This window comes from Heptranchias perlo, chromosome X (assembly GCF_035084215.1).
Source record: "Heptranchias perlo isolate sHepPer1 chromosome X, sHepPer1.hap1, whole genome shotgun sequence".
Lineage (NCBI taxonomy): Eukaryota > Metazoa > Chordata > Chondrichthyes > Hexanchiformes > Hexanchidae > Heptranchias > Heptranchias perlo.
Window position 1 is genome coordinate 4,780,405 of NC_090370.1, and position 24,415 is coordinate 4,804,819.

The following is a 24,415-nucleotide window of genomic DNA, read 5'->3' on the forward strand; positions in this document are numbered from 1 at the left end:
AAAATGTACCCCAATTTTGTGCCTCCAATATCTGTTTTTTCCATTTGGGCTTTGATGTCCTTATGTTTTTTCCCCTAGTGAAGAAATGTTTGTGGAGTTTTTAAACCAACCTCCCACCGTAACTCCGGCGGAAACCCCACACCATCGCCATTGACTGAGGCATAAATTTAGAGTGGCTGGAGCACCAGGAATAAGTTAAAGAAGATTCTGAGGAGGATGACCATACCAGCTCCTTTTTGAACAGAGCTGTCAGTTATTTAAATCCAAGGAGGCCCTGTTTCAGGGGACATTTAAGGAAGTTAAGGAAGTCAAATCAAAGAAAATCAGTTTGTAACCTTCATGGTAGGTCAGGCCAGTGTGGCTCCCATAGCAGTGAGAAACAAAAAATAATTATGCACCTAAAATGTTAATTCAAAAGAATAGTAATTTTATATTGAGATTGGAAGCATTTGTTGTTTTCCTTTCAAAGAGCTGTCTAGTAGAATTTGTACTGTAAACATGTATATGTTTATTACTTGTTTATTGTTAAACTTATTTGTTAAAAGTCTGAAACAAGATCTGTTATGATGCGCCACTGCTTTTCGTAGATGGGAGAAAGATCCTGGGAGACATGGGATAAATCTAGTAGCTAAAGTAATGAATTGAAAGGTTTTCCCGTCCATTACTCTGAGCACGTTACTGAAAGCTTACGTAGATAGAGCTAGCGAAGAAACTTGAGATTATAGGGAATTGGAACTCACCTATGTGAGTAACCTAAAATATGGAAGCCAAAAAAAAATCAGCAAGGAGGGTAGAAGTCCCAAAAATGTAACAGGAACATGAGATATGCCACATTTTCATTTCTGTAAAGGCAATGCCAGTATACAGTTCTCAAACATGTACACACTGTCTGTGGGTACATGTTTAAGAGAATACAGAAAGCTGCCTGCACGTACAACAACACAGATCACATTGCACATCTAACACTATGATGGCAGGCCTCCAATCTTGCCTACCCCAAATAGTTTCTCACGGCCAATGGGAGCATGTGGGTTTCCCATAGCAGCAGAGTCTTGTGTCTATATTTACCTCTTCCAGGGCCACCCCTATATTGGCTATTGAATGCAAGCTTTTTCTATAAAAAGACAGAAGATGCCACGTAAATACAGTGATTATGCTGCATACCACATTCACTTGATTTTTATTTGCAGTTTAGATGCTCCTTGGACTTGAAAGCAAGTGGCGTGCATCTCACGTGCTTGTGTATTTGTGCACTTCTTCACCGATACCAACTTAATTATTGTGTCATATTCCCCTGCGCGCGCACACGCACGCACGTGTTCTGGTCAGTGTTTCATTTTATTAAGGCTGCCTTTAACATTGCTGAGAGAGTCAGTGGTTCTCTAAATATGGGCATCAATTCTGCTTTAAAAACAACTGAGCATTGCATTGGACAAATCCACGCTGGCTCTCTGATCAGTTTATATTTGTCCAAGGGCTCAGTCACTCTGTCCCTAATAACAGATTCTAGTAACTTCCCCACAACAGACGTTAGACTAATAGGCCTATAATTTCCTAGTTTATCTCTCTTACCCTTCTTAAATAAGGGATTGACCGTGGCAATTTTCCAATCAAAGGACACAATTCCTGAATGAAGAGAGTTTTGGAACATCATGACTAAAGCAACTACTATTTCCTCACCAGGGGTGGAAACCATCAGGTCCTGGAGATTTGTCTATCTTTAGTCTCATTATTGAATCTAGTAAGTTCCTCCCCTTGATTTATTTTTAGTTTTTCTCATATCTCTGGTACTTTATCCTCATCCTCTACTGTGAGGACCGATACAGAGTAAGTATTTAGCAAGTCCGCCTTTCCTGATTTTCAATTACAATATCACCTATGTCTGTCTTTAAGAGGCCCACATTACTCTTAGCCACCCTCTTTCTCTTAATATATTTGTAAAAATGTTTAATGACCTTGCTATCCCTCGCAAGTTCTTTCTCATATTCCCTTTTTGCAGTTCTAACTACTTTCTTTGTATCCCTTTGCTGTTCTTTATATCTCTCCTAGTCCACAGGATCTCCACTGTTCTTTGCACTTTTTAGTTTTATCTCACTTCTCTTGTTGACTTGTTTCTGACGAAGGGTCTACACTCAAAAGGTTCTTCCCTTTTCTTTCTGATGGGGGAATTAAGTGCAATGTAGAAGGTGGTGTCATCACCAAGGAGAACAAAACTCTTGACATCCATTGGGTAACTACTAAAGACAAAAATCAGTGAAATCAAGCATGCTTCCCCTGCATAGATGCTACTTTCTACAATCGACAACCAATTTTCCAGTCTAAGCAATTATCTCCTATTGAAATTTTAGGTAAATCCCATCGCCAAACAAATGGAAAAATCCATAGTTGTGTTGCCGACCCCAACAAATTTCCTGGAGTAATCTTAATTTAAATATTTTTGAGAGGGTTTCTGCCTGTGCTGGGTGAGGGGGCATGAAAATCTCTACTGTTGCAGGACTCTGGCACCTAAAGTTGCTTAAAGGGACCATCCTTCTCTAAGCCAGTGAAAAACATCTGGCCTCTGCTAGGTCTGGCACAAGGTGTCAGTAGGCAAATGCAAATTGATCCGAGGTGCCTCTGACTTTTTTTAAAAAATATAAAGGTCTCTGGCGGCCCCAGCAACACCAGACACCTGTTGTTTACATACATTCCATTGGACTGGCTGGCTATAAATAATACTCCACAGGCAAGAAGCAGAAGAGGAAGAACCCAGCATCGCAACCACTCATTTCTCACTGAACAACTACCAATGTTTTCCTACCAATGGCATGGATTCGGAATGTAGCCGTGACGGGGTTCCAGGAAATTTATGGGACCACACAGTCGATCCAACCTCTCCACAATATTTAGACAGCGTGTTGCAGATAGAAGTGTAGTCCTGGTCAATGTCACCTCACAATAGCAGTTCTATTGTTGCTTTAGCAAGATAGATACTGTAAGGTATTAAGCACCATTAGTGCGATAACAAATAGGATGAAGCTTTCACAAATGTGAAAGTCTTGTTACAGAAGTTAATGGTCTTACGTTCTATTTATTTAAATCATAAAATTCAGTGCATATATGCAGCTTAATACAGGCATAGTTACTTTTGTATTTCTTTTTCAACCTTATTCTTGGGTACAAAGATTATATTAGTGCAATTAATACACCATGGCCTTGAAATTACACTGTGGGAAAATGTGTTAGTCTGAAATTCCTCCAAAATTGGTAAATGCCTCTGCTAAAACAAACCGGTTAATGCCTTCACACCCATGACCTTAGTGTAATTTCAAGGCCCCTATTACATTACTGCAGGCGGTTGACTGATGATAAAATGTGCAACGAATGGCCATGAGTTACCAGTGTATTTCAGCATCAGGTTTCTGGACTGTAGAAGCACGTCCATACAAATACATACGATGGACCTAGGGGATTATAAATCTCTAATCTACGACACAAAGCAGAAGTTATTCTGCAGTAGACGTCTAATCCTCTTCCCAGGAGCAGACATAGGAGGTAGTGCAGAGATGGATACAGATATACTTTTAAAAATTTTAATCTTATCATTTAAAAGTGAATTAAAATATTAGCCACTCTTTGCAATTATATTCTCATGTGAATAATTTAAAGCAAGTTTCTGTTAGACAGTTACTCTGATTACAAATATACCACATACCAATAACTGAACATTGAAAATTATAAATTAGTACCTCAGGTGGCAACATTCAGGTTGTAAAGAAAAAGAAGCAGGGCAGAGACCAGAGTAAAAAAAGATTGTAAACAGCACCCTCTTCTGGCAACTCAGCTTCCTATTTCAAAATGTGAGACGACCGCAATTAGTGTGGGAATGATTCCTATGTAAGATGATCCACCTGTTTGCTAGATACAAAATATCGACAGACCTCAGCAGGATGACAAGGCAGTGAAGAGACAAGTCCCGATAGCACGATTTATAATTACAATTAATTTATGTCTAGGACTACTATAAAATATGGTGTATTTAGGAGGGTGAAAAAATTGATTGGAGGTTAAATAAAATCCTATTGCACGTTGCATGGGTGGGAGGGGGAATGTTAGCTACCTACCGAAGGTTGGTCTTCCTCATTCTTAAAGTACAATCTCCCTAGGCAAAAAGGATTTGCAATCATTCATGGGAAGGGAGTCAAGCCAAGGATACCATGTGTTTGAAATTCATACCCTTGTGTTGCCACTTTGGTCAGGTATCTTTCTCTACTCTGCTCTATATAGAACCTGGTTCCAAAATACAGTCTTACTGCTTTTACCAGAGGGACTTGAAATTACAGCACAAGTAATGCACACAAGAAATTACCCTAAGACGCAGTCGGTCAGAGAATCAGGAGACAGGATCGTAGGAACAGTAGTCGGCCATTCAGCCCCTCGTGCCTGCTCCGCCATTTGATAAGATCATGGCTGATCTGTGATCTAGCTCCATAAACCTGCCTTTGGCCCATATCCCTTAATACCTTTGATTGCCAAAAAGCTATCTATCTCAGATTTAAATTTAGCAATTGAGCTAGTATCAATTGCCTTTTGCGGAAGAGAGTTCCAAACTTCTACCACCCTTTGTGTGTAGAAATGTTTTCTAATCTCACTCCTGAAAGGTCTGGCTCTAATTTTTAGACTGTGCCCCCTACTCCTAGAATCCCCAACCAGCGGAAAAAGTTTCTCTCTATCCACCCTATCCGTTCCCCTTAATATCTTATAAACTTCGATCAGATCACCCCTTAACCTTCTAAACTGTAGAGAATACAGCCCCAATTGTGTAATCACTCCTCGTAACTTAATCTTTGAAGTCCGGGATGGACAATAAACTTTTAGAAACAAAGGCCTTTAGGCCCAAAGAAGCCCATTCCTTATTCATAGATCAGCCTCAACTAACCACCTTCTCAACACTTTCTAAAATGACAGACCACAGCTCTAGTTGGTAATGCATCATGTCACTAACCATATGTAGAGCCTTCCTCATTCTTTGAATAAAGTTCAACCTCCACAGACTAACAGGATAGCCCCTCCACCCATCAGAGTGAGAAGAGAGGAGAAAGCATGCACTGACAAATCCTGCTACTGTGGTTGAGGCTGGTTAAATCAGGACAGAGAAGAGATCAAATCTTGGCCCTTCAATCGATAACTGAGTTACCATTTCTGGGCAGTTCTTTTTTTCTTCCTCCCAAAAAGAAAAAAAGACTTGAATAGATAGATTACTTAAAATCAGAAAGCTTGCTAGATATGACAAACACATACCAGAAGCCTGATATCTTATTACAGTGACTGCTGATTGGTACAGGTGCAAGCATATAAATCAGGTTTCACTTTGTGTTTTGTTAAACACATCCCTTTTCAAAATAAACATGCAAAGATATTTGCAATAAAGCTTTATTTGCATAGTACATACATTTACAAAAATGTACAAGACATACAAAAATGCTTAAGGGACTAGTGTAAACATAATGGACTACAAAGGCAGTTATGTATTTAAAGATAAAGGATGAACTTTGCAGATACATTGCCAGATTAAGTTGACATTTACAGTAAGGTATTATAATTTTAAATGGAAAATCTGAATTGTTCAATTGAGAAATTTAAAAAAACATTCTACAATAGAGTCAGGCTACTGTGTAGTTTTCCCTGTAAGGCAAAGACTAAAGTTAAAAGCAGAAGATATATGAGATTGGAATGGTTCAGATAAACACAAAATAGTCAAGTGAAGCTTCAATTTGTTTTGTAACTTGTACTGTTCCAAAACAGGGACAAAAGACACACAATTTAAGTTAAGTGCCTAACTGAGCATCAAGGGATTAACTCAGGACTTGAATATTTTCAGTTTTAAAAAAATGTACTGGAACAGTTTACTGACATCCAAATTACTAGGTCACTTGCTCATCAGTAAATTGCTAACTGTAATTCTGTCAGAAGTATTAAAACTCAATCCTGGCAGACAAGAGTGTGTTTTGATGTTCCTTTCAATGGGGAACAGGAAATCAAGACGACATTACTGGATTTATATCAGGCCACATTTCCATAATGAGAGGATTAACACTGATGCAAATATGATGCCCTGTAATAGCTTGCAGCCACACCAAACAATGGAGAGATATAAAATGGGTGCTGTATTCTTTAAAATTTGAAAACATGGTTTGGTGGTGGCACTGAAGACAAATTATTGCATATGAACTTTGGTTAAATCTTGAAGGTTGAACACTCCTGGTGGAATCTGAATCAAATCTTTAAATGATTTTGGGAACACTACTGTTAATAGGTTATTTTACACTTGGCCAACAATCCAGCTAGTTTGAAAAAAAGTTTGTCCTTGTTCTACAAGACCAGTCACATGATCCAATATACATTTCAAGTCTTCAGTTAGAAAACTGGCAATACCTTCCCCTAATTACGTGGCAGTAGTCAAGTTCCTACTACCCCTGCCTTCTGTTCACAGGGAATATTTCAATTAACTGATGTATTTCAAAATTCTGAAATTGCAGGAGCCGTGATATTAAAACAAGCAACTCCAAATAAATTGCAGTAACATTTATAATCATGTCCTTTTCATATTACAAATTTTAGAAAACAAAGCTCCACAAAAAGATCTAAACCAACTGGTTAGAGAGTATTAGTGTTAAATAGGAGAGCTCAGGCACTAGAAGTAAAGTCAATTCTGTAGCTGGAGACATTTAAAGGGATAGCAGGACAGAAATTGATGCTGGAACTCTCAATCAAAAAATGAAAGTCTTCATGACAGGGAGGGCATCAATTCTGATGAAAGGGAGAATGTATTTTGAAAACTAAAATAATTTACACAGTGATGAAACAGATTGTTTATAAGACACCAGGTAAAATATTATGCCATTAGGATACTTGTGCTAATTAGGCAGTTTATATAGTTGATTGATCACAAAATGCTTTCTTCTACAAGTGAAACAGCTGGAGTATTCTGTAGATAAAGGATGGCTTTTCTGTTTTAGCAAGGAATCACTTGAAAAACAGCTATCACTCACTGATGGCTGTACAGTATCTCCTACTGGTAACGTACCCAATAAGCACAGTCAATCAAGCTCTTGGAAGTGTCCGCAACTTCACACTTCTGCAACTAAACCAGTCACCTCACCAGAATTAGACCAGATCATGAAAAAGAAAGAAGATACTAAACTTTATAATTGCACCGCCCACAGGGCAGAACTTGTTTGCTCCTCATGAACAGACAACAGAAATTGTTGGAGACACTTCTGGCTGGTAATGTAGGGGGGTAGCTCGATTGGGACAAAGTGCTGTGGAGAAGAAATGTAGAGAATTAGAATCCAATATAATACCAATTTCAAAGCTTCTGGGATCAGATTCAGGGCTGCAAACAAATCTGAAAGGCTTGGAACAAAAAGAATCAAAATCAATTGCTCTCTCCAGTTGGACTCTAGCAATATATCTATCTGTCCAATGGGTGATGGTGTATATAGTTGGAAAGTTTTGCAACGCTATCCAAATAAAAAGGATGAAAGGCATCCCTGTCTTAAAGAAGTGAAGACACACGATTGTGTCCAGAATCCAGGGTGGCTCCTTTACCATCAGAAACAGACTGTAATTTGGGCCAGTTATGCAGGCACTGTGGAAAAAATACTTTGGAGGGGCATGTACAGATTATTGTTGAATGGAGACAACACAACTAACTGTGCTTAAAGTCCAAAACCGGAAATCAGCTAAAAAGGTCAGAACCAAAGCCATTTTGGTCTCAGCCGATTAAAATGGAGTCTGAATTTTGAAGACCGCAAAGCTCTTCCGTTCCCCACGTGCACTCAGGGTTTTTGTCTCACTTTCTGAAAGCCGTGTATTTAGATCAGTTTTTACAAATATTTAGGTCAACTTGTAACTGTTGCTGAAGTGCACTTGTGCAAGTCACAAATCTAGATTGGCATATTGTAAATCACAAATGCTACTGTAAGGAAGATTGACCTCTTTCTCTCCTTTCCCTTCCCAGGAACAAAATCCACACTCTAGATCAAGGGACAGTACTGCAGAAATTCATCTTTGGTGGTGGTATTACTCACCATAACTTCTTGTTGCTCAAGCATTTTGGCGACTGGATTGGAGCAGTTTCTTTCCCTCTTTATCCTCCCATCAGGTGATTGGATGGCACGAGCAAGACAGCAGGAAACCTCTTTATCCAAAAGTGCCTCCTGGAAACGTTTTCGGCATCCAGGAAGAATCTCACCAAACCTCTGCTTCATACTAGTCGACAGCGGGGTCCCTCTGCCTGGAGGTCACAACAGGCAGCTTTTAAAGTTCACAGTGCAACTCTAATGGTACTCAAATAATTTACAAAACACTAGGATTAACAGTCTTTTGGTGAATAATTGTACCCAAGTGGGACATTTTTTATTTCAATAGTAGTATACAAACCCACAACTTGTCCTTTTATACTTCTCTGGGGGACCATTTCTAAATTACACCTGTGAACAGACTTTACAATTCATGAACAAAATAAATGGGATCAAACTTATTCATTGATCAGCTTTGCCCAGTTGATTACACTTCTACCTCCAAGTCAGAAGATTGTGGGTTCAAACACCACTCCAGGACTGAATCTAGGTTGACACTTGAGTGCTGTACTGATAGACTGCTGGAGGTACCGTGTGACAGAAGAAATGTTAAACCAAGACTCCATTTGCCTGTTTGGGTAGTTCAGGTGGAGGTTAAAGATCCATTAAATATCCTGGCCAAAATTTCACCCTCAACCAGCTCCACTAAAACAGATTAGCTGGTCAGTCATCTTATCGTTATGTATGGGATCTTACTTTGTGCAAAATGGCTGCTATGGTTACCTACATAACAGCAGTCTTTGCACTTCAAAATAATTCATTGCATGTGAAGCATTTTGAGATGTTGGTGAGATATACAATAAAGTGCTACACAAATGCAAGTCTTTTTTCTTTTAAAAAAATGTTGCTTTTGTAGGTGGTATGGAATGTTCTTAATAATTCTAGTCACCTGGAGGGACATTTACTCCTCTTCAGAGATCTGGCTACTGTGCTGAGAATGAACATTGTAACACTTGGGTGAAACCTGGGCTTCAGCCCCAGTTTCTGCTGGCTACTTCTAGCTCAGAAACTGAACAGGGATTCAAATCACATGAGAAGGGAACTGTGCATCTCACTCTGAAACAGACACTGTAAATGCTTAAAGTGATGGATATTGCAAAGTGATGTATTTTAATACCGGTATTTATGTGGAACTCCCAGTCACTTTGTAATTCTAATCCATATTTGGTCAGAATTGAAATGTTCTCATTAGCTTTATAACCAACTGTTTTAAAAAAAAAACAATGGCGCTTTAACAGCACAAGTCTTTTCATTTAAATTGTAGTTTTAAAAAGGATTTTCAAAATGGAAGGCAAATGCTGATGGAGAAGGAAGGGGAGAATAGATCTAGCCGCCAAGGTTGTCCAAGGCCATAAACAGAGAGCTGCTGTCTACCTTAACATTTGTGGCATTTCTCATCCTTACAATAAGTCAGGATATTACTTCAGACATCATGGGCGTCATTTTAGCACCCGCTATCGGGTGCGTTCCTGGCGGGGGGCTCTGAAAATCAGAGAATCCTGGAGCTGGACCGGAGCCCGGCCCGAACCCGCGCACTTCCGGCTTCCCCGCTGACACGCCGGCGTGCGCGCGCAGCCCCCGCTGGTGGGAATCCCGCAGGCAATTAAAGCCAGCGGGGTTCCACTTGAAAGTATTTATTTAGGTATTTCAGGTCATTAACTGACCTGATTAAGGGATTATGTGAGGAGGGGTCGGATTTTAGAGCAAACTGGGACTGTTTCCCACACTGGGGGAAACACTCCCAGGTCAAATGGACGTGTTGCAGCTGTCAGCCTGTGGCAGCTGCAAAGGTCCATTTGACAGGTGGGGGGGGGGGAAAAGAAAAAAAAAAAAAGAAAAGAGCCTCACCCATTGCAGGAGGCCACTCTGTCACTTGGGACAAAGTTTGGCCTCCACCACCTTCCTCCTGACAGTCAAAGTCACCAACCTGCACACTTACCCCGGGGTCCGGAGACATGTACCTACCTTGCGGACCGCCTCAGATGTACATCTTGCGGATGGGGGCCGCCGTAGCTGCAGTCATGACCTCCTCGGAGGGCGAACAGCATCACCAGCCTCGCCATCCACGCCGTCCACCTCTGACACGTGGAGCTCCACAATAGAGTGCTGTGACACATCCACCTGTACAGCGGGAGGGAGGGCAACCACAGAGAGAGATGCGTCGCAGAGGGCACTACCCTCGCCACAGGGTCCACAGACCGAGGCTCAGCCTCCTGGACCTCTCTGAGCAGCAGTGCATACAGAGGCTCAGAGTCACTCGACATGTAGTCGTGGACATCTGTAGCCTCTTTCATGCCGAGCTGCTCCTGGCTGGCCCGAGCACCATCTTCTTACCTGTCGCTGTCAAAGTCACCACTGCCCTCAACAACTTCTCCTCCGCATCCTTCTAGAGTGCAACCGGGGCCATCGCCGATGTCTCAGTCGTCTGCGCAAAAGAGCCCTGTAAATACACCTACACCCACTCTGCAGTGACACACTGGGTGGCATCAGTTGTGGGTCCTCAGTGATCCTCAGGAGAGGGCATTATTGCACAAATCAGACAAGATTCGCAAAGACATGGCAGTAGTGGTGCCAATATAATATGTAATGTGAGTTGGTCAGAAATTCAATATAAGTAACACCCATGACAAACCCTCAAACACCCTTGTGCATCCCCTTCATGCTCACGACACGTTTGCCTTACGCTGCCTACTGCACATATGTGATGCATGCCCTGTGGCTGCAGCACAGGTAGTGGCAGGTTGAGTGAGGCTGGCCGTGACAGAGATGCATGAGAGGGTGAGTATGAGATGGAGCCATGAGATTGTATGAGGATTGGGTTGAGTGGTAGTGGCGGGATGAGTACTGGCGAGGTGAGTAGGTGCAGGTAAGATGAGGATGAGGTTTGAGTGGGTATGAGGGGTGATGTGACAGAGTAGTGTTGGCAGTGCTGAAGGAGATGTGGGGTGGGGGCAGTGATGTGGCAGACGGAGTGTAGGGGAAAGACTACGTGTTCTCACTGTGGCTGACCGACTGAGGTCATTGGAGCGCCTCCTGCACTGTATGCAGGTGGGCGATATGTTGGTGGTGCTGGTGACCTCCTCTGCCACCTCGAGCCAGGCCTTCCTGGTGGCAGAGGCAGGCCGCTTCCTCCCGTCCGCCGGGGAGAAGATCTCTGTCCTCCCCCTCCTCACCCCATGTATTGATACCTGGAGTGAGGCATCATTAAACTGGGAGCAGCCTTCCCCCTGGGCTGCTCCATGCTGTAATTTTTGCTATTTGTTGCAGCATGTCAGTGGAGGACTGCCCCTTTAAATAGAGCTCCTCCAGCTGACAGATCTTACTGCGCATGCGCAGCCCGCCCGACGTGCAGATCAGCAGTGGGGAACCCGGAGGAGCAGGTAAGTGGATCCAATTAGTGGATTGGATGCTACAATCGCACGGGAAGCTGACTAATTTCACCGGGCGCGTTACCGACGCGCCCGATAGCCCCCCCCCCCCCACCGAGAACCCGCAGCCCTGCTAACATCGGGCCCCATACTTCAGAAAGTGTCAAAATATAAAAAAAGACAGGCAGGCAGTCATTTCATGTTGACCTAGAGCCATAAAAGCACCTGCCAATCTGAAAACTTCCCTCACCAACAGAAATTAACCTTTTATCCCCATTTCCAACAATTAGAAATTTGTGGCCTTAAAGGGACAGGCCAGGTTAAAAACAGCTGCACCTTAGCAGCAGATTATACTGTAATAATATGGTATAACAGTCCTTTCATTATAAAGCAACCCATCGAACTTCCTAAATTTACATATATAAATAGCTCACCTCTGTTTCCACTGCAAAAAGGAGATTGGGATTTCAAACCCTGGGTAGTTATGTGCAAGCGTGAAGAGCTATGGGAAACAGGTGCGGGCAATGTGTCAATCACATTCAAAGCCATCTCAGTAGAAGGAAGCAACATCTCGGACTGGCAGTCGACGATAGGAAGACAATTTGCAGCTCCAGAAACATTGTTAGTATGCATTGAACAGTCTACAAGCACAGGTGTTCGACTGGAAGTCAGGGCCACACAGTGGGATTCGGGCGCTGCCAGAGAAGGCAGGACATGCTCTTCAGCTTCTTGCTGCTTCAAGGCAGTGGCGATTGGTCTGCTTTTCAAGACGGCACCAGCCAAATTGGGATGTTCTTCTGCAAAGATGGGTACACTTGCATCACAGCTGCCTTCTTTGAGTGTTTCTTCAATCTCCTTTACCTCTTGCATCTCTTGCTGAAGAAGTTGTTTAAGAAGTTCAATTTTCTGTAAAATAAAAATCAACAGCTCAAGAACCTGGAGAAAATGGAACAAGAATACAATGATGCAGCATCTTGGCACTACACTCAAGTCAGGGATCACAAAGAAAAATGCATACACAATGAACTCTCAGCCATGCCATGGTGAGGAGTAGAGAACAGAAGTATTGGCAAAGAATTGAGTAACTCTTCTGCCTGTTCTTTTAGCCAGGGAATAGCATGCAGGGGAGGAAATTTCACCCTAGAAATTAAAAAGAGAACACTAGAACAAAAAAGGGAAAATACTCCCACTAGTCTTAGTACCTTAGGTTGAGAATCATAAGCTAATTACATGAGCTGTGTTCATTAGTCCACAGCTTTTTTATAAGACATGATGGAGGGGAGAAAACAAAGACAGACAAGGGTCTTTTTTTCCTTCCCCTTCCCCCCCACATATGAAATTGTTGGGAAAAGGGAAGGAAGTTAATAAGCTTGTGAAAGGAGCAAAGTTTTATAACACCCAAGTAATACAAAGTCAACAAATCACACCATTATTGGAGGCCATACGAGTGTTTAAATTACAGCCATTAAGCACTGGTTCTTGTACCTTTAGTTTTCCCTGCTTTACATCCACTAGCCCTGGACCCTGCTTGGACTTTGGTGTTTCCAATTCTTGCTTCAAGCCTGGGGTCTCAGTTGCTTTCTCAGCTTCATGTGGATCTTCTGAATCATTAAAAAGACGAAGTACTATCCGATCCTAAAATAGAATGTGCCAAACCTATTACATATACAGTGCAAAATCTCATTACACCCTCACTTTGATACGTTAATAGACACAACTTCATTTGCACCTTTTGAGAGGATTGGGTAACATTGGTGGCAACCCTAGAGAGTGTACCTCCTAGTGACAGATGATGGAACAACATTGAAGGCCATCGCCTTAATTTCTGCCCTCCTGCGTGTACAAGACTACTTAGAAGTTGCAATTAAGACAGACAGTTAACACAATCTTTAAAACCAGGAGGCCCACCTAATTTGAAAAAAGATAACTAACATGGTCACATCCCTTTAATTTTGAGAAAGCCAATTTTGGCATTTTGTTTGAGCACAGTGACCAGCTATTTGGACAATGTTAGTTTTGTGCGATATTTAGTAGCCTCATTCAACAACAACTTGTGTTTATATGGCAACTTTAATGGAGAAAAACTTTCCGAGACACTTTAGAGGGAGAGAAAAAGGAATGGATTCCAAGCCACATTGGGAGAGTTGGGGCAGGTGACTGACAGCTTGGCTAAAAAGATGGGTTTTAAGACAGCTGTTTCAACTCCCCAGTGACATACATTCAAGTCTTGCACAAGTATATATACAGTAGTCTTAGAACAATCATTACTAATTTAATCAACAGAAAAACCTGCAATCTGCTACATGACACAAATAAGATCTGGCCATCCTTCACCCACCATTGGCAGATATTCACCATCCTTTGCATGGTCTGAGGCACTACTCTCATCTGTCTTGCCCTTAAGAGAGTGAACATCTGACCATTTTACAGGTTTGTAAGTTGCAACCTATAGGAACGAAAAAAGGTAGGTTAACAAAAGAATCTAGGCCAGATTTCTGAATGTCTGTGAATGAAAAAGACAGTGTTCGTAACCAGAAATTCAGGATCTCAACACATACATACAGAAGGAACACTACAAATTTAACAGGTTGGTGAGAATTTTCAAAGAATTTACTGAGAATCTTTTAAGAGTATTAGCAGCAATAGGAACACATTTAACTGCTCATTTTGAAGTCATAGTGGCTTTGTGGGCCTCCTGGTTTTAAAGTGTGAACACTGATTTTGAACCAGAAATGAATCCCTAATGGCAATTAAAGTACACATGTATAAGTTATTTCTTTATCAAATTGTTGAGCCCATATTGTCACTAAATGTTCATGGTTGGTGGGAGCATGAGTCCACAGTATTTATTAGAATTTAAACATTTTATTTCAAGAAACATATTTTGAACTGAATTTGCAGTTATGCTGTAAATGTAATTCAACTAAACAATTAATGCAGAGTTTGAGAAAAATACTGCTCATTCATTTTACTTAACACAATTAATTGCCAAAAAAAAATCAAATGTTAAAATCTTAAAGTACTAGACAGTACATTTGTTCATGAATTTCTATTTTATTTCCAGCAAGTTCCTTTATTTTTCCTCTTCAATTCCCCCTCCCCTTTCTTGTAAAGATGGCAACGCCTGCTGATATATTGTTCTACACTTCTCTAGTACCTAAATGAGGATTCTTTACACGTGATCCTAGACTGCAAGTGTCAGCAGGCTGGTCACCTTTTTTTGGGAGCGGGAGCACATGCATGTTGTGTTCTAACCCAGTCTGTGCTGGGTTAGCTGATCTTAACCAAAGCATTCAAAAAGGAACTATAATTGGCCTCAGTGCCCTAGATGGGAAAACAAAAATAGAGAAAGGAAGAAGAATGAACGAGTGTGGCTGCGATAAGACCCCCTTGCTCCTGGCAATCAAAAGGCTTGACAAGCACATGAATAACTGCCACTGGGGTAAGGGCAAAGATAGAAAATTGGCAGGAAGAGGAGAAGGAAAAAAATAAAACATACCTTAACCTTAAAGTTACAGATTAACCCCAAGAGTTAACACATTAATATACAGTGCTTACAATTTCCTTGGATAGGACAGCCATTACAAATATCTTTTTCAGTTACTAGTTTATTGTACCAATCTACTACTTTTGATCATCGGTATTCAAAATTATTTTTTAGGAAGTCCAATACACAAATCACCAGTTAAAACCCAATGCTAGATGTATACTGACCACACTTGAAGAGGGAGCAGGCACACGTCTAGGATGCCATAGGTTTTGAGATGATGGAGCCCGAGCATTACTGAAGTGATGGTTAGATGGTCGGAACACTCTGTCAGGTGTTTGCATTTCTCGATCTAAGAGAGGTTTTCACAGTATTAACATCACCTCAGTCCTACAAAACCATCAAGAGAGTCAGATAAAAGTGACAATGTGAATCTGTGGCACGTGTTAATTTTTTGCAGTGGACCTTGGTCCTAAGCTCGTACAAAGGATGATGGCATCTCCTCTGACAGAGAGATCAATGATCTTTGGTGAAAACTTTGATCAGCCTCAGTCCAATCTACACTCCACCTTGATAGCAAAACTTATAATTGGCAGATAAATCCTGTTAAGAGCCTCGCAACTCTCTGCGTAAAGAAGTTTCTCTTTGTTTCACATTATGCTGACAACACCCAGCTCTACCTCACCATCACCACCTCGCTCGACCCCTCCACGGCTTGTCTGACATCCAGTCCAGGATAAGCTGAAATTTCCAATTAAACATTGGGAAGACCAAAACTGTCTTCGGTCCCCACCACAAACTCCGTTCCCTCACCACCGATTTCATCCCTCTCCTTGACCACTGTCCCAGGCTGAACCAGACAGTTTGCAATCTTTGTGTCCTATTTGACCTTGAGCTGTGATTTCCGATTTCATATTCTCTCCATCACAAAGACCACACATTTCCACCTCTGTAATATCATCCGTCTCTGCTCCTGCCTCAGCCCACCTGCTGCTGAAACTCTCACCCCTGCCTTTGTTACTTCTAGACTCGACTATTCCAATGCTCTCCTGGCCGGCCTCCCATCTACCACCCTTGAACTCATCCAAAACTCTGCTGTCTGTATCCTAACTCACACCAACTTAAATTTAATTACTTTGAATCATGATGTGTATTCTACCAAGTGTTGAATTACCGGTCGGTGCGTATTAATGGAGAGTACAGGTTCGACCTTCACTCTGCTCAGCAGTTGTTGGCCATGCTGCAAAAGGAAAAAGTGAATGGGGAGCCACCACTGGGCCACTCATTTGCCTCCTGACAGTCAGCTAAGAACAGCACTGGGACCAGGTCACCCACCCACCTGGCCCCGTCATTATCACATTGCTGTTTGTGGGAGCTTGCTGTGCAAAAATGGCTGCCATGTTTCCCAACATTACAACAGTGACTACACTTCAGAAGTATTTCATTGGCTGTAAAGTGCTTTGGGATGTCCTGAGGTTGTGAAAGGTGCTATATAAATGCAATTTTCTTTTTCTACCCCTACCTTTGGCATCTGGTTTCCAAGTGCAGGGAACTCTACCAGAAACAAATGTTGGGGCAGCACGGCTAGAAGTTTCACAAGCACTTTCCATCTGGAGAGAAAGAGAGGTGAAGAAAATGTTAATTAGTTCTAGATTAACCCGGTTTCCATTGGTGTGGGGGGGGGGGGTGGGAAGGAGGAGGAGGAGGAGAGAAAACGAACAAAAAGACAGAAAAAATGGCCAAAATATGGGATGTTGAGAGGTAATTTGGGCGAAGGGGAAAAAGATTTACAATGGCACCATTTTGGCCCCAATGACCTCACTGGCACAACTGCCATTAATCTATCCCAGTTTATATCTACATTCTTAATTTATAGCAACTTGAAATCTAATAATCTGGAGAGGTCTAGAAAAATGTTTAATCTTTGCTCAAACACCAATGGTCAAATAACGAGTAGATGCTCAGAAGTTTGTAGCTAGTTATAAACATTGATTCTACAGACAGAGGACGGCTGAAGTTTGCCATGACTTCAATTTTTCTAAATATTGGTTTGAAGATTAAGACTGCCAACACTTCTTGTTTCATCTATATTTAATATTTGCAACAAAAAAAAATCACTAATAACTTGAGTAGGTGGCTGGAGTTGCTACTTCCTGTGTAGGGATGATGTTACCTAAACTGAGCTGGTCCTATCAGCTGAATTCACAAAATCTGAACTAGGCTAAACTGAATCAGAGACTCATTTGTAGAATAGCTGGGATGGGGGAAATAAAATTCCATATATGACGCTCATCCTTCCTTCTCTAACTTCCTCCTTAAAAATAATGCTTTACAATGGCCCAGTTTAGTTCTTCTGCATCCCAAAATATATTGAGCGAGTTAGGAAGCCAGAATCAAATTCCCTGCTCATTGTGACTATTGCTGGTATACTTTGCAATGGATTGTTCACACATGCCATGCACTATTTCCCCCACTTTGCACCTGCCATAGGAACGCTTAGAACAGTCATTGAATGCAAAGATCTAGTGTGTGTAGGCCCAGGACTGCGCTTCAAACCCAATCTCAGAACAGCACAGCCACTATCACAAAAGGTGAGGGGGGAGGATCTTACGGTCTTGTTTTTCTTTAGTGAAAAGACACATAAATTAAAAGTGCTCTATTGGTAAGGACACAGAATAAAAGATTGATACAATAAATAGGAACTATTAGCACAAAGGAGATTTCACACAACCCAAGTTTGTCATCGAGAGACAGCTGATTCATCATATGGGCAATTAATAAAAACAGTTGCTCTAGTTTAGCATTTCCCACCTCAACACAGCAGGAGCAGGGCAGATGAAGTTTGTATTTCCTACAGGGTGATCAGGTAGAAACAACAGGCTTGAAAACAATTACTATAATTGCTTCTTCTTTATAGGCGATCCCGTGCAACTCGATGGCCAAGATAGTTAACTTACTCCTTGACCTGTGTCACTTTCTGATTAGCTACTAAGGGGGGGGGGGGGGGGGGGAAGAACACCTCTAACTGACTCCATCTTAAGAGGGGTAAGATACCTGGTTTCCATTAGGCGCCTCTCCAATAGCCTGACTAAGATTGAGTCCAATATGAATAGCTTCTTTATTAAAAGAACTTTACACTGTAAGCAGCCACCACCTTGCGATTTTTGAGATGGGGGGGGGGTGGAAGGGAAATGGGAAGGAAGTAAAGGAAAGAAATGTATAATTCACAAGGCCATATCAGCACATTGGCGTAGTAAGCCTGGCCCGGGGGGGGGGGGGGGGGGGGGGGGAGAAAACGTTTGCACAGGCTATAGTCCTGCTCATTATCAAAGAATACCAAGATGCTTGGTACTCTATCACTACTATCCACAAACATATACAGACCAAATTGAAGTCCAGGCCATCAGGTTTACGTCTGGCTGATTTCTGGGATGAGAAATGTTGTCTACTGCTCACTTGGTTATATAGTTTGATTGGTTGAAGAACTCTGCTTGGAGAACTTATTTCAGTACCTGAAAGGGAAAGCAAATGGCAAAGGATTAAATCTCTTTCATGCAAAGCTAAATTAGTAATTACCAGAAGAGAATGAATGTACTTTAGTATTTTTTTTGAACACTTCATAATTTGCAGTGTCATAAATCAGAGAAGTTGCACAAAGTTGAGAAGCAGAAAGGTATGTAGAATAAAAATACAGCAGGTACGTAAGGTGAACCCAAGGAAGGAAAAAAGGCTAGTCTGTAGCAGAAAGTGAGTTCTGCCTCAGACATCATTTGGGTTTTTGATCTGCAGTCAAATCAAAAATTAGTGAAAGTTTGAATCTGGTGGCCTGACTGATACCTTGCCTAAATGGTGTTATACTCAAAAGGAGCAAAGCTGTAGTATAAATGCACTGATCAAGAAGGTTACATTCTCTGCTACGAGAGTGGTCTTCATTCTTTCAAAACAAGTTCAATCTACACGATAGCAAATCCTCCACAGGGGGAAACAAAATACCCAAAAATATAAGATCCCTATTCGGCGAGGGAAAAAAAATTCTATAGGTACTTTGCCACAGTACATTTGATTTGGTGACTCTGGTACAACAACACTCTGAAGGTATCTTGAGAATATAATCATTTGCTGCAGCTTTCCAGCATCCAAATCCTTCCTCGTTTTACTCTTGATTTTTTCCATTATTTTGAGCTCAGATCACATTGGAGGAGGAAAATAGCTATAGAATCATAGTAATATCTGCACTGAGGACAACTCCAAGTCCAGAATAGATTCCCCACTGGTGCCTGACTTTTCTGTGATACAAGTCTCTGTTGTGAGGCTATGCAGGAATTGGTAATCAAAAATGGTACTAGATTCCTGAGTGGCAGAATAACAAGTTCACCCTTCCTGTCAATTCTTATTAGGATGTTCATCCTACCAGTCTGGAAAGTTGGTCAGTATCAAAGGGCTAGCAACAGAAGGAGAAAGCACTAAGTTGTGTTCTACCAGTGAATGCCTGTGCCAAAGTCTTGAGTCAGTATCAGAAATGAAGAGCAAGTCTATAGTAGCGATCTTCACATTACACACTGTGTTCTCAAAGACTCAATGTGTCAGAGTACATAATGCTTAAGGAGTCCTTTAGAAAGTCTGAGAAGATTCCTCAATGAATAGCTCATCTCTTGCACTTGCAAAAGATGCATCAATTGGAAAGTTCATCAGCCAAAGCATGCTCCTATTAGGTGTAAAGGAGTATGGGAATCTTTACAATTAACAGGTTAGAGACAGTAACATAAGGCACTGACACCACCGTCTACACAAGGATGTTGATGCACAAGTCAGTTTCAGCATCAGGCCGCACCACCTTCTCTCCAACCACGGTCCAGTGTGCAACACTGGTTGACGAACGTCTCTTTTTCTGGATTGCTCCCAAAGAGTAATCTCCAACTGAATCAAATTATTTTTGATGTGGAGATATAGATGTACTTCATGGAACGATCAAAACTGTCCATTTGAAAGAAGAGTTTGGACATTTTTATAAATAGAATAGGAGGATAAGATGGTGTCATTTAAAAAAAAAAAAAATTTAACTAAGACTACAAACTACATTTTCATACAGCATTGATGAGTTTGGTACACAGATTTTCTCCCATGCAGATAAACAACAGTCAAGACTGTTGATAAAATGGGAGAAGAAAACTAAGGATATGGTTCAGAATAAGGCCATGTATACAATGGAGTGGGAAAAATGAGGGAAGATCACCTCAAAGTTCCCTTTCCATTCCCCACCTGCAGTACCAATTTTAAACGTAGAATGAAGCAATTCTGTACAGCAACTTACGCTTGGTACCCAGATTAGCAATGCAGGAGGTACGGCCCCAAGCAAGAGGGAAAGTGGGACGATTACAGGGCATGTATGATGATCTTCCCATCTGCAAAAAAAGGGAAAATAAAAACAAAGAAATGTGAAGATGACTTACATAAATTCTCAACGTTTACAGTAGGAAAAAAAAGTTACTGGATCCAGAAAAATATAACGGAGCTGAATTCAACTTTTTGTAAACTTCATTGTTAGATTGCACCATGCAGCTAATGCATGGCACCCCTATCAAAACATGAAGAAAATGTGAGAGCTGTGTAAAAACAGGGATTGTGTCTTAGTATTCTTATATTTTAAATTTAACTAGCAGATCTCTAGTGGCATTGCTCACAGTCACAGGATTCGCCTGTTTTATCCCATGTACCGTATATTATCAGGGCCACTCATTTACAGAGGTTGTAATAAAAACATAAATTTGATTTATTCAGAGTATTGAGAGAATGTTAGTGGGATTTTCGGGCCTGAATTTGATGACTGCGTGCATATTTGTACCTAACGTGTTGATAATGAGGGGATTATATGGTGTAATGGAGTATGTATTATTGTGCTGGTATATTTTATGGGTCATTAGGAACAGAAGCAATGTTGGTTCAAAATAAAGATCAAAGTGACTGGCTGGTAGAATGGAGGGGGGTGGGGGAGAAAGAGAATGAGAAACAGAAAATGGTATGTGTTTAAATTGATAATTTATGTATTCAGTAGCCAGCGGCTGTTTGTTGAATTGACATCACAGCTGCTTTCCAGATCCAATTGTGGTTTAGGCATGTGAATCTGGCTTCCCAAAACATAGTGCAATGTGTACAAGTTCCTGGAATTGATGTGGCCACCTACTATTTTGTCAATGGTGCATGATCTGTAATCATGGAGTTGGCTGATAAAAGAATACTGCAAAAGCAAAATATATGAAATGAACTGGAAATTTTGGATGTGACTATTGGCACCAGCTCAGACCTCAAATATAGCTCCCGTTTTCTCTTCAGCAGGAAGTGCTGGCAACCTGAGATGGGTGAGACGGTGTTTCTGAGAGGGGGAGGGGGGTGGGGGGGGCAGGGAGACCCCCCCCCCCCCTCTTTGGGCAACGCTGGTGTCGAACAGCTTTCTTCTCCAAGGCGCCTCGGCTACTGAAGCCTGCTCCGTTCGCATGAGAAGGTGCCAGGTGATGGGGTGGTAGAAGAGAGAATCAGGGAGTCATGAAGCGGGGAAGGGAGGGATAGGAGAGCTTGTTTGGTGGTGGAATCACGTTAGAGGTGGTGGAAGATGATCTGTCGAACGTGGAGGCTGGTAGGGTAGAAAAAGTGAGGACAAAGGGGACCTTGATTTTTTACAGTTGTCGGCAATACTGCAGTTTTAATTTAAAAAGTTACACCTTTACAGACAGATTAAAAAAATTAATGCAGTTTATATAAAATTCATCAAAATCAGACTCCTTTGTAGAATTTATCTGCTACAGTGTTGGAATGTCTTGCAAAAATCTTAAAACCAACGGGAAAAAAAAACAAGTTTATTGAAAGGATTATTAGTAGGGGAACATACTTACATTCCGCTGTTTGTCAACTTGAAGCCTTGCAGTGCTCATGTGGAGAGGGGGGGAATCCTCAAGAAAACACTCCATTGAGGAAAGAGTCTCCCAACATTGAAATTAGAACTAATAGTGCAAGCTATCAGACAAAAATGATTTTGGTTCACATTGAGAAGGGAGGGGAGTGGACCTGGGTCCAAACTCAGACCTCCAGAGAAGTTTCAATAGGGTCATGGAAGGTCAAAGTTTTTGGCAGTTTTAGCTGCACAACCTCACACATTATGAGCTGAGATTTTTCCATAGGATTCTTCAAATGTCGTTCATATAACTTGGAATGTATCTGTTGTCCATCAGGAGAAAGCCATTGAGACATGGTCCATCAAGATCTGCAGTTTGAGTTGCATTACCTACCCTACACTGCTTTAGGAGCCCTAACAAAGTAAGTTTGGCTCTTTTCAGACAATTTGCAGTAAGTTATGCTTACACAACAAAGGAAATTGATCAGAATGCTGGATTACTTACTGTAGGGCATCAATATTTCAACAGGTGTGTGTTTTTATTTTGATAATTTCCCCTGCTGCTGAGATACAGTTCCACAGCTCCTGGCCCACCCTCTGTTTCCTTGCCCAAGTGGCCACTACTCATGTGTAAGCCGCGACGCCGAGCGTTAGCAGGCAATTTGATCCTTAGGGGCCATCACAGCCAAGCATGATCTGATCATCAAATATCCACACGTGCGCACTTTCTAGCAGGAATCACTGGATAGCAATAAGAAGCAGGAATCCTAGCTTATTTTTCCCCTCCTTAGGCCGGGAGCACCAAGACCAATAGTAGCACTGCAATTGTAGCCTTGGTTAAATTTGCTCAGACCAGAAATCAAACTTGGGGTCTTTTGGTGTGTATGACTCAGTATTACAACAAGCCAGGTCACTGGGCAGATCCCATAGTTGTCTGGGTTAAGTTATTTTTTGGGTAAATGGTTAGCCTAATTCAGATGGAATTTAGAAAGTCTACTATAGGTGTTAAAATACATTTAACTATTTTCACATTCAAGTTGGCAGATTCTCAATTGCAGTTGACTGACTCTTGGCTTTGGCCAATGTTAATAGCCAGCTTCAAGATCTGCACACCTGGTCACAGACCTGTCTCATGACCACATGGAAACTGTCTACCAGTGTACATTTCAGTTAAGCAGCAGCACTTATTGTGAACACTAAGTTTGCTTGCAGGAAAGGCTGGCTTTGCTCCATATAAATATCTTTGGTTCTAGCTTCTCAAAATGGCAGATCTCCAGGTTCAAAAATGGAACTACTGCTTGGGGGCTGCTCCCAGAATGGTCCAGAATGCAGTAGGGCTCCAGTATTTGGTATATTAGCACCAATATACTTGGGATGGAGGTCAAAGGAAAAAAGATTTTTAAAAAACGTACACACAATAATTTTAATAGCAGTGCAAGCAATATTAGATTAAATGTAATTCACCATAATACTAGTGACTAGGCATGTAATCACCACCCTATAATTCAAAATGTTTTCTGCAGACAACTCAAGTTTAAGAGGACAAAAACCATAATTCTAATGCTAGATGTTTTTCACAACTTGAGTGGATATTACAAAAATTTCATACGTCCAACATGATGTTTTACAGAAATCCTAGTGGCACTAGGCTCTGATCAACAAGGGCAGATTATGATTCACGAGACATTTGCCTATGTAACAAAAACTACACTTCAGAAGTCGATCATTGGCTCTGAAACACTTTGGGACGTCTTGAGGATCTGAAAGGTGCTGTGTAAATGAAATTTATTTTCTCCTTTCAAAGTCCTGGAGATACAGTGTCTCATCAATTTAAATGAGGTAGAATGTGTGAACTTCTCCTAAAAGTGTAATAGCATTGCATTTATCCAGTTATTAAATGCTCCAGTGACAAGTTGTCATTTGGGATCAGTCGGGAGTCTAACATGCATGGAATCCCAGCACCTTGCTCAAGAATCTACAAACTACCAAGAAATCCACGTATGTAGTTAATTTGCTTGCTATGAATCACTCACTCTCTTTCCCCATTCGGCACTTGAGGGAATTTAACTAGCTGAAACTGCAGCTTTCTAGCACAAAACATCAGTAAGGTTCACATTGCATATCTAGCTAGGACCACAATACCAGTTAAGCTGTTCACTTTCAGGGTTATCGGGAGCCAACTGGGAAGAACACCAGACCACAGTGACAGTCTATGCCTCAAGGTCTCATCAATGAGTCAAGCTGGCTGATCAATCATCAACAGTGTGTTGGAGTAATATGAGTAGCCTGACTCAGGCATCAGATTACGGAGCCTGCCACAAAGGACTGACTCTTTCAATCTTCCATCAATATAATTCCAAAGAGAAGATTTACTTCCAAGAAGTTTAGTTGCCAGCTGATCATTAGACACTGACAAAAAGAAAAAAGAACTTGCATTTATATAGCGCAATTCACGACCTCAGGACATCCCAAAGTGCTTTACAGCCAATGAAGTACTTTTGAAGTGTAGTCACTGCTGCATTGTAGGAAATGCAGCAGCCAATTTGCACAG

At 41.4% G+C, this 24,415-nt stretch overlaps 2 protein-coding genes across 3 annotated transcripts in view; one reads left to right on the plus strand and one right to left on the minus strand.

Annotated features, from left to right (window-relative positions):
* LOC137307194 (zinc finger CCCH domain-containing protein 10-like) overlaps positions 1-8,929 on the plus strand; it is a 75,780-nt gene extending 66,851 nt beyond the window's left edge. Inside the window, exon 3 of the transcript XR_010959060.1 lies at positions 8,003-8,929. The gene's annotated coding sequence lies outside the window, so the exon portion shown is untranslated. The remainder of the gene's footprint in view (positions 1-8,002) is intronic.
* LOC137307190 (uncharacterized) overlaps positions 5,465-24,415 on the minus strand; it is a 33,662-nt gene continuing 14,711 nt past the window's right edge. For both annotated transcript variants that reach the window (XM_067976560.1, XM_067976559.1), the window contains exons 7-15: positions 20,290-20,380; positions 18,363-18,490; positions 16,501-16,588; positions 15,206-15,330; positions 13,830-13,937; positions 12,977-13,126; positions 11,926-12,397; positions 8,073-8,278; positions 5,465-7,301 (exon numbers count right to left, since the gene is read on the minus strand). In XM_067976560.1, coding sequence (XP_067832661.1) covers positions 7,185-7,301; positions 8,073-8,278; positions 11,926-12,397; positions 12,977-13,126; positions 13,830-13,937; positions 15,206-15,330; positions 16,501-16,588; positions 18,363-18,490; positions 20,290-20,380 — 1,485 coding nt within the window. In that variant the 3' untranslated portion in view covers positions 5,465-7,184. The remainder of the gene's footprint in view (positions 7,302-8,072; positions 8,279-11,925; positions 12,398-12,976; positions 13,127-13,829; positions 13,938-15,205; positions 15,331-16,500; positions 16,589-18,362; positions 18,491-20,289; positions 20,381-24,415) is intronic.